The sequence below is a fragment of the Cucumis sativus genome, chromosome 4 (genome assembly GCF_000004075.3).
Source record: "Cucumis sativus cultivar 9930 chromosome 4, Cucumber_9930_V3, whole genome shotgun sequence".
In the NCBI taxonomy this organism is placed as follows: domain Eukaryota; kingdom Viridiplantae; phylum Streptophyta; class Magnoliopsida; order Cucurbitales; family Cucurbitaceae; genus Cucumis; species Cucumis sativus.
The window spans coordinates 1,705,854-1,720,020 of NC_026658.2; the positions used below are offsets into that span (position 1 = coordinate 1,705,854).

A 14,167-nucleotide genomic window follows, 5' to 3' on the forward strand; every position below is an offset into this window, starting at 1 on the left:
AACTGTTCAATAGACTAGTGATTTTTTCTCTTTCACATCTTCGCATTTGAAAGTTAAATTCATTTTTAGGGCACAACTGTTCAATAGACTCGTGATTTTTTCTCTTTTACATCTTCACATTTGAAAGTTCAATTGGAAGTCAAGTAAGTACAATTTATGTCAATGCCATACATGGGTTTGGAGGAATCGAAACCTAAAACCTCAAAACCTCTTCTCATAAACATAAAGATACCCATTGAATTATACTTATAAAATTGTGAAAATTGTCCATTCAAGTATCAATTAAAATCATAAACCATAGCAAATGAATCAATATGAGTTACAACTAATTTCACTTATTTGATTTTAAATAACTCAAAATCATCAAATAAAACTATTCTCTTCCAAAAACCCACAAATATTCATTTGATCCTCATTATTGCTCTTTTATATTACATTAATCTACAAATTCAGGGAAGTCAAATAGACATGCGGGGATAATTCATCGGACCCTACCACATAGTCAGAGAAATTGGTAGAAAATTAACTTCCAAGTACCAACCACCCTGGACAAAACCCTAACCAATAGTCTAAATCAAACACGTTTCTTGGGAAGTATAATGGAAAGAAAATTAAACTATTCACTTCCTTCTTGTAAAGACATCGTGTTCAAAATCGCAAATAATTCCAAATTTTACCAGTTCATATCCGTTGCTGTACAACAAAATTCCCCAAACTTTAAAATGATTTTGTATCATTACAAACTTATCACCATGACCAAAATGGAAAATATGGTTTCTATAGACTTGATAGTTTCAAGACAACTCATGAATTATAATGAATTCATGGGTTCATTAAACCCATTACATGCATCAAACTTTTAATCCATCCCCGAAAGCAGTATTCTGCGATATTCAGTCAAAGTGAAGGAACCCTCTAAACACTAATGCAGATTAAACTTACGTGTTATAATGGCATGGCCAAGTACAAAAGAGAGAACAACCCAAGACATCCAGAAAAAACACCTGATTCTCGTTGAGGCCCCTTCTCTTATATGCATCAAAATGAAGCGTCCAACACGTTCAAAAATGCACCCTCTTCAGTATCTTTAAATGAAACAGGAACCAAAGTCAAGAGAAAGCAGCAAAAAAGCCACTTTTAAGTATTGGAGTAAGGACTGTTATCAGTGATATTGTATAGAATACAATCAGCTCAACAACATGGTTCTAAAGACAAATATATAAAAGCTATCATTTGAGAGGTCATGAAGAATTGAGAATACAATGCATTCAGCAGAAAGGAAAAGAGATTTCGAAAGTAATTACTTACTCATTCTTACTTGAGTAGGTCACAAACTGACGGCTCTGTAAAACAGCTATGGGAGGGAATATATACAGAACTTGCAAATCCAAGGGAGCTTCCACGGGTGGCTACAGTAACATAAAAGGGCATAATTAACCTTCTAAAAGGATCTTAAAGTTCAAAGGCATAGTAACAACAAACGAATGATTTACAAGTACGGATCCATCTAAGAAATCCTTGAAGAGGAAAAAGAAAAAAAAGTCCGAATGCTAAAGATATCAACTATTTCCAATAAGCTTCCACAAAGTTTACCATTCATGCCGATGACGAATAGATAATCCATGTTCAAGAAACTTGCATTTCATTAGTGTGCACTGTTTTCCTGACCAGTTTAAGTTCTAGGACATCTTCCGCAACTTCTATCGCTATAGGTTTCATGATATCCTCTTTTCTTGCTTCCGTTGGTTTCTTTTCCATTTTTTCGTCACTAACATCTACGATCTCAATCACAGAACTTTGTGGTTTAAAATCCTCAATCTCTATGATTTCTTCCTTTGGAGTTTCTATAATGTGAAGAAGATCAATAGGAGTGGCTGCAGGGTCCAGTTCCCTGCAACCTCTCGGAGCATTTGGCGCTTCTTTACCTGTGAGCAAGCGTGAAGGTACAAGATGAGAAAACCGAAATATCTCATCTTTAGGGATCCTTCTTACTTGGTTTGGATCCAAATGCTGATGAAATACAGCCTTGAAACCGGCCACCTTGAGAAGGGGAGTAACAATAACACCTACTTCTTTGTTATAATCCTCAAGAACTTCTACCATGTCATACTTGTGTATTACCTCATTTGATGTCAGTTCATTCCATTCAGGGGACCAATTCCTATAAAGAGCCCATACATCTCTCTTTCTGGGATATATGCAAATGTCTCCGTATGTGCCTTTTGACCATCTGACCTTGTGTGAAAAAAAATTAAGGGAGCTATAAAGCTCACACCTCCCAGTTCTAAAACCCCCACATGTTTTTGGAAAACCACAGCTAACCCAACTCAGTGAACCCAATTCATTATCAGTTATTGGATTTAGCCAACGAATTTTCATTTTAAATGGGCTCAAAGATACTACACTTTGAATCCAGGCATAACGTCGAGGCATGCCATCGTCATCGTCATAAGCAGCCCAGACCTGATTATCTCCAAAAGAGCTTTCTGTACAGTCTCTATCAAAATTGTGAAAATCCGGATAAGGGACATCTATTACCATCATTCCTGCTTCACGGGAACATGAATTGCTAGGAAAACCAATCACTGACTGTGATTCCCTCTTTAAGTTCAGAAGTTCAATTGATATTTCTTTATTACCCTTTTTATCACTCACTGGAATTGCCTCTCTCTTCCCAGTTACCTGCTCCTTCCCATTTCCCTCTTTGACTGCACCAGTGGTTGAAGTTGGGGAATTCAATTCACGTAACATTTTCCTTATTTCCATCTTGGCCTTCTTGATTAATAAATTCCGAAATTCACTAAGAGAAGCATCCTGAGAGCTCTGAAGCTTGGTATTTCTATTTAGATTACTTTGTGTATAGCCAGACAGATTGCCCAACCTGGTCCTTTCCAGGCCAGTTTTCGACTGATTGGTCATATCTCTTGCATGGGAGCCAGAAGAAACGTCATCTATACCTCTTCTTCTCTTTGCAGAACCAGTGTGCCCTGTAGATGAAGCACCAGGGGCTTTCCTAGACGTCTGATGCTTTCTTCGTTCCTCTCTTTTGGCAGCTTGTGCCTCCTCGCGTTGCCTTTTCACTTTCTCATATGCCTGCTGAACTACAGTTGCAGCTTGAGCAGCAGACGAAGCACCACCTGTTCTTGAGAAAGGACCCCATTGAAAGTTGTTTTGGCTATGTGTGGACTGATTTGATGATGAGGCAATATTACTCCTCCCTTGACTATATGCAGTTTTACTGCCAGTTTGATAACTTGGCTGCGTAAAATCCCATCCATTAGACTTCACACCATTTGCAGGGGGTGGGGGCGTTTCAATAGCAAAAAATGGCTCATGACAGTTGGGGCAAACAAGATTATGATGCAGATAGACTCTGAGATACTCATACTGCATCTTGCACCGATGGCACACAGTCCAAAAGGTTGGTCTTGGTTTCTGAGATGAAGCTGAGGAATGATCTGATCGCGGTGCACTTTTCTGTCTCTTCATATTTGAAGTAGTAGCACTTTTTGTGAAATTGTAGAAACCATTTCTCCCAGATGGCGAAGATGAAGTCCCTCTTGAAGCTGAAATAGTTTTGTTGATGCTACCATTCCTCTTCTGGTCATATACTACTCTTCTTGATTTATCAGACAACAAACTCCAAGCCTGAGAAATAAGCTTAAAAGCCCCATCAGCTCCTATAGACTTGTTTTTATCAGGGTGAAGAATAAGAGCTAGCTTCCTGTAGTGTTTCCTGACCGTTTCCTCATCAGCTCGTGGATTCACACCAAGTATCGCATACCAATCTACTTCTCCATTTATTTTGTTTTCTGCAGAAATATAGACATCAAGTGTGGCTAACATTTGAGAGATACCCTCAAGCCCTGGATATAAATTTTGTGCCTTTAAAGCAAATTTTTTAGCCCCTACTATGTCCTTTGCTGTAAATTTCTCCTCAGCTTTTGCTTTAGCCCTTGCAGCCTCATCTTTATTACAATCCATTCTTAACTTTTCGTCTACACTTGCCTGCTTTGCTTTCTTATTAAAACGGCAGGGTTTTTTGTTTACTATAGAACCTTCAGCAGCCACCTATTTGTTTCGTTGACTAAGCGTTTCCTCATACTTCAAAAGGAAAAGTACTCCTTAACATTGCCATTGAACATCAATGTCGAACCAAACTGCCAAAGAACAAACATTATCTTCAACCTTTGATTCAATATATAAACTACAAAAACATTGTCAACTAACCATACACATCGAACTGCATAACTTAAAAGCAAAAGAATAAACGATAAAATCATTGAAGAGGTGGTGGGGGATAACAAAAACCAAAACCCCCCAAGGAAACTAGAAGAAAAATCGCCACATGCTCTTTTCTCTTAACACAGATAATCACATTATCCTTTTTCCTTAAAATCGTAAATCCTCAACAAGAAAGCAACAAAGCATAACCTAACCACCAAAACACACTCAAACAAGAATACCCTTCAATAAACAAAGAAAATTCCATTCTAACACCGATAAAAGAACCCCAAATTACCAAACAAATAAAAACAACCTAAAAACACCATAATGCAAAACAAAAACACACACACACACACACACACACACAAAAAAAAAACTTCACATAGCATTAATATTAATCAAAACCCAAATCAAGTTAAACAGGCAGTACCCTCACTATGGACGCTCAGCAGCTGAATTCCAAATACAGTATCCATGAACAGAATCAGTCCCTACACAAATATCGGCACAACGAATACTCCTCCCTTCACCGAAACCTGAAAAGAAGAAATACTCCTCAACGAAACCTTAAAACCAATCGAATGCTTCTAGAGTAGTTTGAAACAATCGAGGATCCCTCTAGCTTCTGACACAGATCAAAGTCAAGAGAAATTGTAGCAGGATTGTTGAAGAGAAATTGGTGTCCAAGTGAAGAGAAGGGAAAGTCGATTGTCGATTCGTTGAGAGTAGCGTTTGTATGATCGAAGTTGATAAGGAATTTGATGGAGCGGAGAGAAATAGTAGTGCATGGAGGATTTGGGTAGGCCAAAAAAATGGTGTTCTTCAAAGGTGCTTTGATGGGGGATTACGCCTGGACTGTATGAATCGACTATGTATCGTTTTTTAGTGATATTTTTGGGCGTCGTTTGAGAGAGCACAATTTTCCTTTTTCTTTTTTCTTTTTCTTTTTTTCCTTGGAATAATTTATATATTTTTTTAAAATATTTATAAATATAGCTTGCATTTATAGAGTTGAAACGGTAAGTTTAGTTTCTAAACATTTTCAAATTTAGCTATCAAAATATTTACAAAATACCAAAATTTTAAATTTTATGTACCTCCTGTTCACGGTGCATCATATGTATCTATAGATGTTAACAGGTTTCTATGAATATACATCGAATATGAAATTTTTGTGTCATTTACAATAATTGTATTTTGTTTTTATTATTAAGTAACTATCTTAACTTTAATATGGCATCTTGTTTGGGATTGATTAGTCTTAAATAGAGGCGTTTAAAAAGTTCGATAAGTCCAAAAAAATAGATCATCCGCTTGGATTTGGTCCAAATAAATGAATTTCATAGATTCGTCTAAAATTACCCGAACTAGTTGGAATTTATAATTAACGTTAAAGTGTATACTCCTTTTACTTACGTCACAGTTATTACTTACTATACTTATTTTAGTTTTATTTAATTCATCAAAACCTCCTCGAATCTTTAAACACTTTGCAAATAAATTTATTTATTTTATTAATTAAAATTGAGTCGTTGATCTCCATTTAATATATAAAAATAATTAAACCATAATTTTACTTGTAAACATTTTAATTATTTTTATAAAATAAATAACTTAAGTAACCCAACATAACCCAATTCAAAGTTTCATATTTGGGTTGGGTTGTTCTTTTAATAAGAATTGAGTTTATGAAATTTACCATCTTTACAATTGTATTGGGCCTAAAAAGTCTTTCATTCTAATCCAATCCAACTCATAAACACCTCTAGTCTTAAATGAGTTGGTGGAATATGAACTCATATGTTCATTCATCATTTAACTCCATCTTTGATTGAAATTTATTACCGTTGATACATATAAGGAAACTAATTGTGGTTGCAGTAGTTCTGATTAAGTATTAGTGAACATTACTTGATATAGAATACGTCCTAGGAAAATTCATCCTAACGGCTAACGATATTAGCCATAAATTAGGGAGAAAGGATTGGGTTCTCGCTCTCACTTTCCTCTCTCATACGTGTATTGGTATCTTGTCCTTTTTCTCGCTCAAAACATGTATGTTAGACATAGAGAAATGAGAAACTCGGGAAGAAGAACACTCTATGCAATACAGACTAATTAACAATGGAAGAGAGAAATTTTGACAAATAATGACGTAAGCAAAATGACAAAGTTCTTAAATTTTAATAAGTGAGATAACAACCATTTTGAGTATTGAGATTGAAATTTTTTCTACAATTATCTCTTTTTGAAAACTTTCGTGCTTTTTTAAATAAATTTTTTACGAAGTTTGTACTAAAAATAATATATATTTCTGGACCATAAGTTTTAGATATAATTTTCATTTGATTTCTAAATTTCATTTTTTATTCTTCAATTACGAGTTTGATTTTCATCTAGTTCTTGTGTTTTAGCATATTACAATTTTATTTTTAAGTTTTGAGTTTTGTTACAATTTGGTTGATAAGTTTCCAACTTTACACTTTCAACCTTTATTTTGTACTAAATACTCAATTTAGTTTTTAGTCTTAATGTTTATTAATTGATTTAAAATAAGTTTTTTTTTTAAAAAAAAATAGTAGATTTTACAAAATATTTACAACCTACAATAAATTATATCACTGATGGTAATTGATACGGTATAGTGATAGATGATTATTAGTTGTATAATACAAAATTTTGTCATAACTTGCAATTATTTTAATTTATTTTGCAATTTTTAAAAATACCAACAAAAATGTAAATTTAAATTTAATTTAAAAAGCAGGGAGACTTAATTAATTATAATTTGTTTAAATTAATTAATAAACTGTGATTAGAAGTGTGTATTCTTTGATTTTGGTGTGTTGAAAAGTACGAGGTTAAACAATTGTTCAACGAGATGTTTCGATCGGTTGTAGTCACATTTCACATGGTGATAGATTGATATAATTAGCAAGGCAACAAAAGTTACCAAGACTAAGAAGTATGTTAAAGATGATGATTCAAATAGGTAACGTTCTAGATTTGATTATTTATAATTCACTAATCGAATGATTTTATTTCATTAGTGATCTAAATAGTGGGAAGAAACTGTTCATTAGTATTCAGAGTAAGGAATGTGAACTTGATGTGATTAATTAGTTACAATATAAGTGCTAATCAATGGGTATTTTTCAAAAACTTGGTAAGAGGAAGAAGCAATGAAACTATAGTGCATGCCAATGCTTTAAATGGGAAAATGGGTGATGACATATAGTACCTTGTTAAGAATGCTTTTTTAAAGCAGACAAGATTGATGGTGCAAAAAGGTTATATAGTCCTTTAAATTAAAATCATGGCATTGTTGCAAATTTACGTACGTACGATGCATTATTAGATGGGTTGTGTGTTGTTTATTTTAAGCAACATAACTTTACAACAAGCAAACACCTATGTAAAACATATAAACTTGAAACTATTTGACAACTTTTCAAAAAACTGTCATGGAAGGAGGTTCAACCAGACGTTGTGACTTCTTCCATTGTAATTCATGGGTTTTCGATAGAAAGACAAAGATAAAGCAAATATTTTGTTTTAAATAACATAACAAAATGGATGCATGCCCAACTAGATGTGTGTTAACTTTTTCATAGGACGATTCAAAATGATATGTTGCCAAAATCACATCACGTGCACCATATTGGTAGACGTACTTTCTAAATTAAAAAAAAATCAAGAAAGTTTAGATTTTCTTTTGATTATTCTAGTATAAGAGCATTAACGTTAATGATAGGACTGACTCATCAAGAGCTTTATGATTCAAAAGTTTATAATAACCATCATCTACAACGTGATATCGATTAAGTAGCCTAAAAAAATTAATTGCTCGATTTGTTAATACTAATAGTTTGATTGGATTAATTTGAAAAAGAAGAGCTCTTATAAATAATGGCAAAATACACTCCAAAGTTTTTATAAAAAAACAATTTATCTTAAAAATCAAATACTTTATTAATTACTGTAAAACTCATGAGAAAAAATATTATGGAAAGTTGGAAAATAATAAGAGAGAGAATTGGAAATTGAGAAAATAGAATTGGTAATTAAATGAATGGGATGATATTGATATTGTTACCATTATTTTAATATAATGAGTTGGGGACTTCCCACATCGGAAGGAAACATTTCAGTGGACCGCTTAGCCAATATAAATATCTCCAATGTTGCCTCGGACGATTCACGCAGCCGTGCGGTGAGCACAAAGCGAGCTATTCTTTCGCCTTTTACCAAAAAATACCGTGTGCTCCCCGTGCCAAGCGGCATACGCCTATTTTTGGAGGACCCCACCTCTTTCCGGTGGTCGGTCCCTACAGAACTCAAAGTAAAATTTTTAATTCACCATGTCCTTTGGGCTAATAAATTATAAAATACATTTATTTGGTTTATATTTTTGACAGTTTTCCTTTTATTTTCTACTTTTAAATAGAGGTATAAATGTTAAATAATTGTAGTCTTTTTAACATTGCATTTCTAAATTATTTCTCCAATGTTGTATTTTAAGTTAAAATTGTAGGAATGTATTCATTAATTAATTTGTTTTATTTGGCAAAAGATAGACAATATCAAGAAGATAAAATAGAGATGTATTTTACATCATCATATAAATTATTATTCAACGTCTATTAAAGACAATATTAAAGCTTCATTTAAGAGACACATTTATGATTATGATTATTTATTTTTTGACTGATTATATTTTGATGTTTATTTTACAATAGATAGAAAAAAAAAATTATTTATTTTTATTCTTTTGTAAGTTTCAACTTTATGTGATAAAAAAAAGGTAAAAGAAGTTTTCTAATCAAATTAGATATATTTGGATAAATGCTAAAACAAATCTCATTAATTATAACTTAAATATCTAGGTCTAAATTTTAATATAAATATGTAAGTGTTTTCTTTCACACCACAACAGTACCAACAGACACTAAAAATCATAGTTCTTTGTGCAATAGACTAAAAGAAGATGTCAATAATTGTATGAATAGGAAGGTTCAATTACTATTTGTTAATAGTAGACTTAATTGTTTATAATAGCAATAATTGTATGAATACGAAGGTTTAATTATTATTTGTTAATAGTTAAAATCTATCTAACATTTCAAAATGTAAATGTCTTGTCATTTACTGTTAAACTCACTAGAAAGAGATTAACTTTTAGAATTAAATTTGAAGGTTCTACTATATTTATACAACATTTATATAATTGTATGAGTTTGAGAGTCCAATTAGCGTGAGTTAATAGGTCAAATGTATAAAGTTAATAGGTCAAGTGTATAGTTATGTTGTTGGAAAGTTCACTTAACCAAGATTGATTTAAGAGATTAAAATTGAAAGGTGTAGTTGCAGTCTGAAGGAGAGAGGGTGTGATGTGTGAACAATTTGCTGAAAAAATAAATCATTCCCGTATTGAAAATCGTCAGAGGCTAAAGAAGAAAGAGAAAGGCTGGACCAAATAGCCGCATAAAGAACGCCAAACTCCAAAGATTGGGAACAACACGCCAGATGCTAATAAGCCATTACGCGATTGCAAACCCATCGTTATCCATTGAAGATAAGATCCCAACTCCCAATTCGTCTACATTACGTGTAATCCACCAAATCTTCACTTTCATTTCCTACCCTCCTCCTCCGCCTTCTCCATATTTATCTCAATCCCAATTCCCCCTTTTGCTCTTTTTCTGTTTTCTCTCTATCCAAACAGAAATTTGAGTTAAAAGTGAGCAGGAACTATCTGGGTTACAACCAAAAAGGGGTTTTTTAGTTCAATCTTCCATTTGGGTTTTCACCGTTTGGTGTTTTTGTGCTGTGGGTTGAATGATTTCATCAAGAAACAAACAAAGTTTTGGTTATCACATCTATCCACTTGCTGTGTTTGTTGTTGACGGGTTTTAGACTGGCTTTCCAATCCAATCATAGTCCCCCCCTTTTATTTATTTATCCATTGCCCTCGACTCTTTCAACAAAAGCGTTGTTGGGTTTTCTTTTTCTTTGAGAGGATTTTGTGTTTTTCATAGAAGAATTATGATGCAACGACACCAGCGAGACGGGGGGGAGTCGAGTGTTTTCTACGAGCTTTCTTCTCTTGTTATGAATATTCTCCGATCTCCTCCGCCGTCGATTCCGTTTCCCGATCATTCGCCGGTGGTTTCAACCGCCTCATCGTCGCGACGGACGATTCCAGCGCAGATAACTCCGGCGGGGTTTGCGTCGCTACTTTTAGGAATTTCTCTGGCTCTGATGCTCTGTGGATCAGTTACCTTCTTCATCGGCTTCATGATGATGCCTTGGGTTATTGGATTGATTATGTTTTTCTATGTCGCCGCGGTGGTTTCCTGTCTCTCCATGATCGGACGCTCGATTATCTGCTACGCCACGGCTCCGCCTAGAAAGGATATTCCAGGTACGATGGCCTGTTTTGATGATTTTCATTTGAACCTCAATTTCGCTTTCATACAATTTTGTTTTGTTTGAATGTCTTGTCATCAATTCTGAATCTTAGAAGTAAATTTCTCTTCAATTGTTATGTTAAATTCTATGTTTCTGTTAGAATTTTGTCTTTTCTTGAACCCCAATGATGGAGATGCCTTTATGTCCTAGATTCTGAAGATCAACCAGGTTTTTCATATGATTGAAGAACTAATCGTTTGGGGAAAGAAAATTGTCTTACAAAACAGATAAAGCAAGGGTTCCTAACAGTCTATATTTCAAACTGTACAATCTCAGAATAGAAACCGACGAAGAATTACAAATACAAATACATATACGTGTCGTAGAAGTGTTGGAGTGCTCAAGTATTTGGTAGGGACTAAAGTGTGTGCTTTTTAAGTAACCGATTTTGATTTCTTTTGATAGCTAGGTTATGGACCTTATGGTTGATTTTTCCAAAATTGTGTCACTTTCACGATGGCCTTGTAGTGCAGGGCACCATGATATGGACTAAATATCTTACACTTTTTTCTTTTGATGATCTTTCTCTTTTCTTTTTTGACACCTATAAGAGTTGCGGTCAGCGTCTAGGTGTCAAGGATATTCTTAGTATATTAAATCCTAGGTAGGTCTTCATGGATGGAATTCATTTCATTTTTCGAATTCATTTCCTTTTTCTTCTAACCTTTATCAAATTTAGTTTTTTATTTATAGACGGGTTGCTGGAGGAAGCATTGATGATTTTCTTCCTATAATCTTAATATTACGATCCCATTATCAGGACCATGACCCACCATTGGGCTAACTTTGAGAAAGAAATAGGCTTTAAACGAAGACTTGAACCTAAAACTTTGGAGGCTTTTTCCAAACTTCCCCATCATGTACTATTAGACCCACCAAACTTGTCAAGCCATTGGCTGAGCATTTGAAAATCCGAAAACGAAAAGGTCGTTGTGAGAAATGAGAATGCTAAACTCTCTATTTGCTTTGTTGGGGTTGATTTTCCTTTTCATTAACCCTCCACAACTTGCACAGGGGGACCCATTAATATGCTAGAGCTATGTATGCTTTACAACTTCAAATGAAGGTTGGATCATTATGAAGAATGGTTCGTAAGGGATCCAAAGATGGTAGTATCAAAATCCGTGAACGTATAGATATTAGAATCTACAGGGAATGTCAACATCAATACTAAAAGAAAAAATGAAGATAGCTCCTTCTTTGGTGTGTAATTCAGAATTGTGGGATATGTATTTTGTTCCTACTCCAAAATGGAGACCGATTTTTCATCTTTGTTTGTGACCTCGTGAGCTGTTTGTAGCTTTTCATAGTTTCATTCAAATGTCTTGCAAATGAAAATTGAAAAAATCAGAAGTTTTAAACATAAATGACTTCAACCAAGGAGTCGTACTTTTAAAAAATTTCATGTGCAATCTTGGGTGTTGAACACGAACAGATGTGGCTATTTTCTGCAAAAGCCGTTAGTTAGAAAGTGTTGCCTGAACTAAAAGCTTCAAGTTTAATCAATGCTTTATTTCTGAACGTATTTGTTAATTAGTTTTGCATTTGTAGAGTCATGTAGGACTAGCCTTGACTAACTTTTTCCTATCCATACGATGTTGTTTAATCAGCAACCAGTTCATCCATCGTTCCCATTTCTTGTTTGCTACAAATTTAGAATTTCTTAACTCAAATTTCCCATCAACTTTGTGGCTGCAGCTTGGAAACTAATGTGAAGAGGTAGATGATGATGGAAAATGGAAACAAGCAAATGTTGTTTACGTGGCAGTGGGCTGCTCTATTTCCTTGGTTCTGCCTCCCTGGGTGGCTTTCTTCTCGACTCGACGAGGAAGAAGTGTTTGTTAATATTATATTTTCATACCATACTGGATCCTGTTGATATTGTTTCTGTTAAATAGAAGGGAGCAAAATGTTGGAAGGTTTAAGAATATGATAAAGAAATGCAAGAAGTGGGGGACTTAGTTCCATTTCATTTCCTCCTCTTACCCTTAGGCCATCATCCATACCTTTGAGGTAAATCTGTATTGATTAGAGAAGTAAATTAGCTGGTTAGGTTCTCAAATATGAATTCAAGAAGTATGTTCCCCTCCCCCGTATTGCCTTTTCCTTTTCAAGATTTTCTTCAAAAACATTACTAAAGGTTCTAGAACGGCGTTTGATGAAAAAACTTTAAGAGAACATGTGGAGATGTTACGTTTCTCTTTTCTAATAGAAATAGAGTTGTCAAAAAGTCTTACCCTATCTATTATTTGAAGACGAGAGAGTTACTTATTACGGATAATCTCGTAGTTGTTTTCCTAACTATAGTTTGGGTTTGCCTATTTTGTATAATATAGCAGTGAAATAGGCAATTAGTCTAAGAATTAATTCTACTTCAGCTTTCATCTTTTTTTTTTTATTGGTTAGAGTATAATTAGGTGGGGCGAGTTTTCGTTTAATTTTTTTTTGTCCTCTCTTTTGAGGTCAAATATATTACTTGACAAAAGGTTTATTTGAAAAGACTTTCTCAAAATACTTTAGTGAAATTTACAAAACTAATCTACTTCTTTGATATCTTTTTATATAAAAATGAAACATTGGATCTAATACTTAGTCTCTAAGTAAAAGTTAAAGCAACTTAATTATTAATATATATAATTTGTAGCAAGTAGCATCCACGTTAATGTAATCTTAATCCTTTAACATCAAACTTGTAGCCTATAATAGGTAGATGTCAACACGAACCAAGAGTACATTTTGTTTTTAATAATATGTCAAAAGTGCATTTTGTTTTTAATAATATGTAATTGTTTAAAAAATGGTAAATTTTGTTATTGTATTTTATGGCTTTTCTGTAATAAATTTTTGTACTAATGTACAAATCATTGTTATTCATTTGAGTGATTGGTAAAAAAAATGTTTAAATATAGTAAAAATAAAATAAGAAATGTTGCATTTTCAAGTATTTTAATTTTGTGGTTTAGTGGTTTTAATCTGAAAAATTGTGTTAAATTAAAGCTTCGTAGTGTATACTCTTTGAAAAGTTTTTATTAATAGATGGTTGACTATTAGAAATTAGTTTATTCAATCTCTATACTCTACGCTATTAATTATTTTATCTTAACGTTTATGTCATCTATGTTTTTAATTTTTTCTTTCTTGAATCAACTTTTCAAATAAATGTTAAAATATAAATCAAATCAATTAGATACAACTTTAGATACATTCTTGACTAGAAGATAGATGTTGAAATATTTTCATTGCAAATTCTTGTACTAAAAAATGTGGAGATTTAGTCCTTAATTAAAATGTAGAGTTGAGATAAATAGTTGCATTGAAAGTTTTAAAATATACTAAAATTTTCCTTCTTTGATCTTTACATCGGTAGATTAACTTTCTGTTTCTCAATATGAATGCACTCGAAAAACCTATAAAAGTGAAACAACGGGACATAAGCCAACTCGTGAGGGGAGATGATGTGATTCAACAC

General features: G+C 33.4%; 2 protein-coding genes and 1 non-coding gene across 6 annotated transcripts; 2 read left to right on the forward strand and 1 right to left on the reverse strand.

Annotated features, from left to right (window-relative positions):
- Window positions 1–611: 611 nt before the first annotated feature.
- On the reverse strand, window positions 612–5,134 carry LOC101221103. 2 transcript variants are annotated; one of them, XM_011654735.2, is made up of 4 exons: window positions 4,658–5,134; window positions 1,594–4,160; window positions 1,319–1,409; window positions 612–1,085 (listed from the first exon to the last, which is right to left on the reverse strand). In XM_011654735.2, the coding sequence occupies exon 2, from the start codon at window positions 3,982–3,984 to the stop codon at window positions 1,627–1,629; it is 2,358 nt and encodes a 785-aa protein (XP_011653037.1). In that variant the 5' UTR covers window positions 3,985–4,160; window positions 4,658–5,134; the 3' UTR covers window positions 612–1,085; window positions 1,319–1,409; window positions 1,594–1,626. The 2 variants fall into 2 exon arrangements, with proteins under 2 accessions (XP_011653037.1, XP_004152307.1); XM_004152259.3 differs by having other exon boundaries at window positions 1,309–1,409.
- Window positions 5,135–8,431: 3,297 nt separating this feature from the next.
- LOC116403574 lies at window positions 8,432–8,550 on the forward strand. Its single transcript, XR_004216380.1, has one exon. It is a non-coding gene; the product is annotated as a U5 spliceosomal RNA (small nuclear RNA).
- A 1,123-nt stretch (window positions 8,551–9,673) lies between these two features.
- Window positions 9,674–12,928, forward strand: LOC101218967. 3 transcript variants are annotated; one of them, XM_031884010.1, is made up of 2 exons: window positions 9,674–10,651; window positions 11,713–12,098. In XM_031884010.1, exons 1-2 carry the CDS (start codon window positions 10,273–10,275, stop codon window positions 11,760–11,762), a joined length of 429 nt encoding a protein of 142 aa, XP_031739870.1. In that variant the 5' UTR covers window positions 9,674–10,272; the 3' UTR covers window positions 11,763–12,098. The 3 variants fall into 3 exon arrangements, with proteins under 3 accessions (XP_031739870.1, XP_031739871.1, XP_004152133.2); XM_031884011.1 differs by lacking the exon at window positions 11,713–12,098 and adding an exon at window positions 10,849–11,209 and having other exon boundaries at window positions 9,675–10,651; XM_004152085.3 differs by lacking the exon at window positions 11,713–12,098 and adding an exon at window positions 12,397–12,928 and having other exon boundaries at window positions 9,711–10,651.
- The last annotated feature ends 1,239 nt before the right edge of the window (window positions 12,929–14,167 follow it).

Coding starts and splice junctions, on each gene's coding strand:
- LOC101221103 (XM_011654735.2), bottom strand. CDS start 3,984: ATGGATTGTAATAAAGATGAGGCTGCAAGGGCTAAAGCAAAAGCTGAG.
- LOC101218967 (XM_031884010.1), top strand. CDS start 10,273: ATGATGCAACGACACCAGCGAGACGGGGGGGAGTCGAGTGTTTTCTAC. Junction 10,652..11,712: donor GCCTAGAAAGGATATTCCAG/GTACGATGGCCT, acceptor CAACTTGCACAG/GGGGACCCATTAATATGCTA.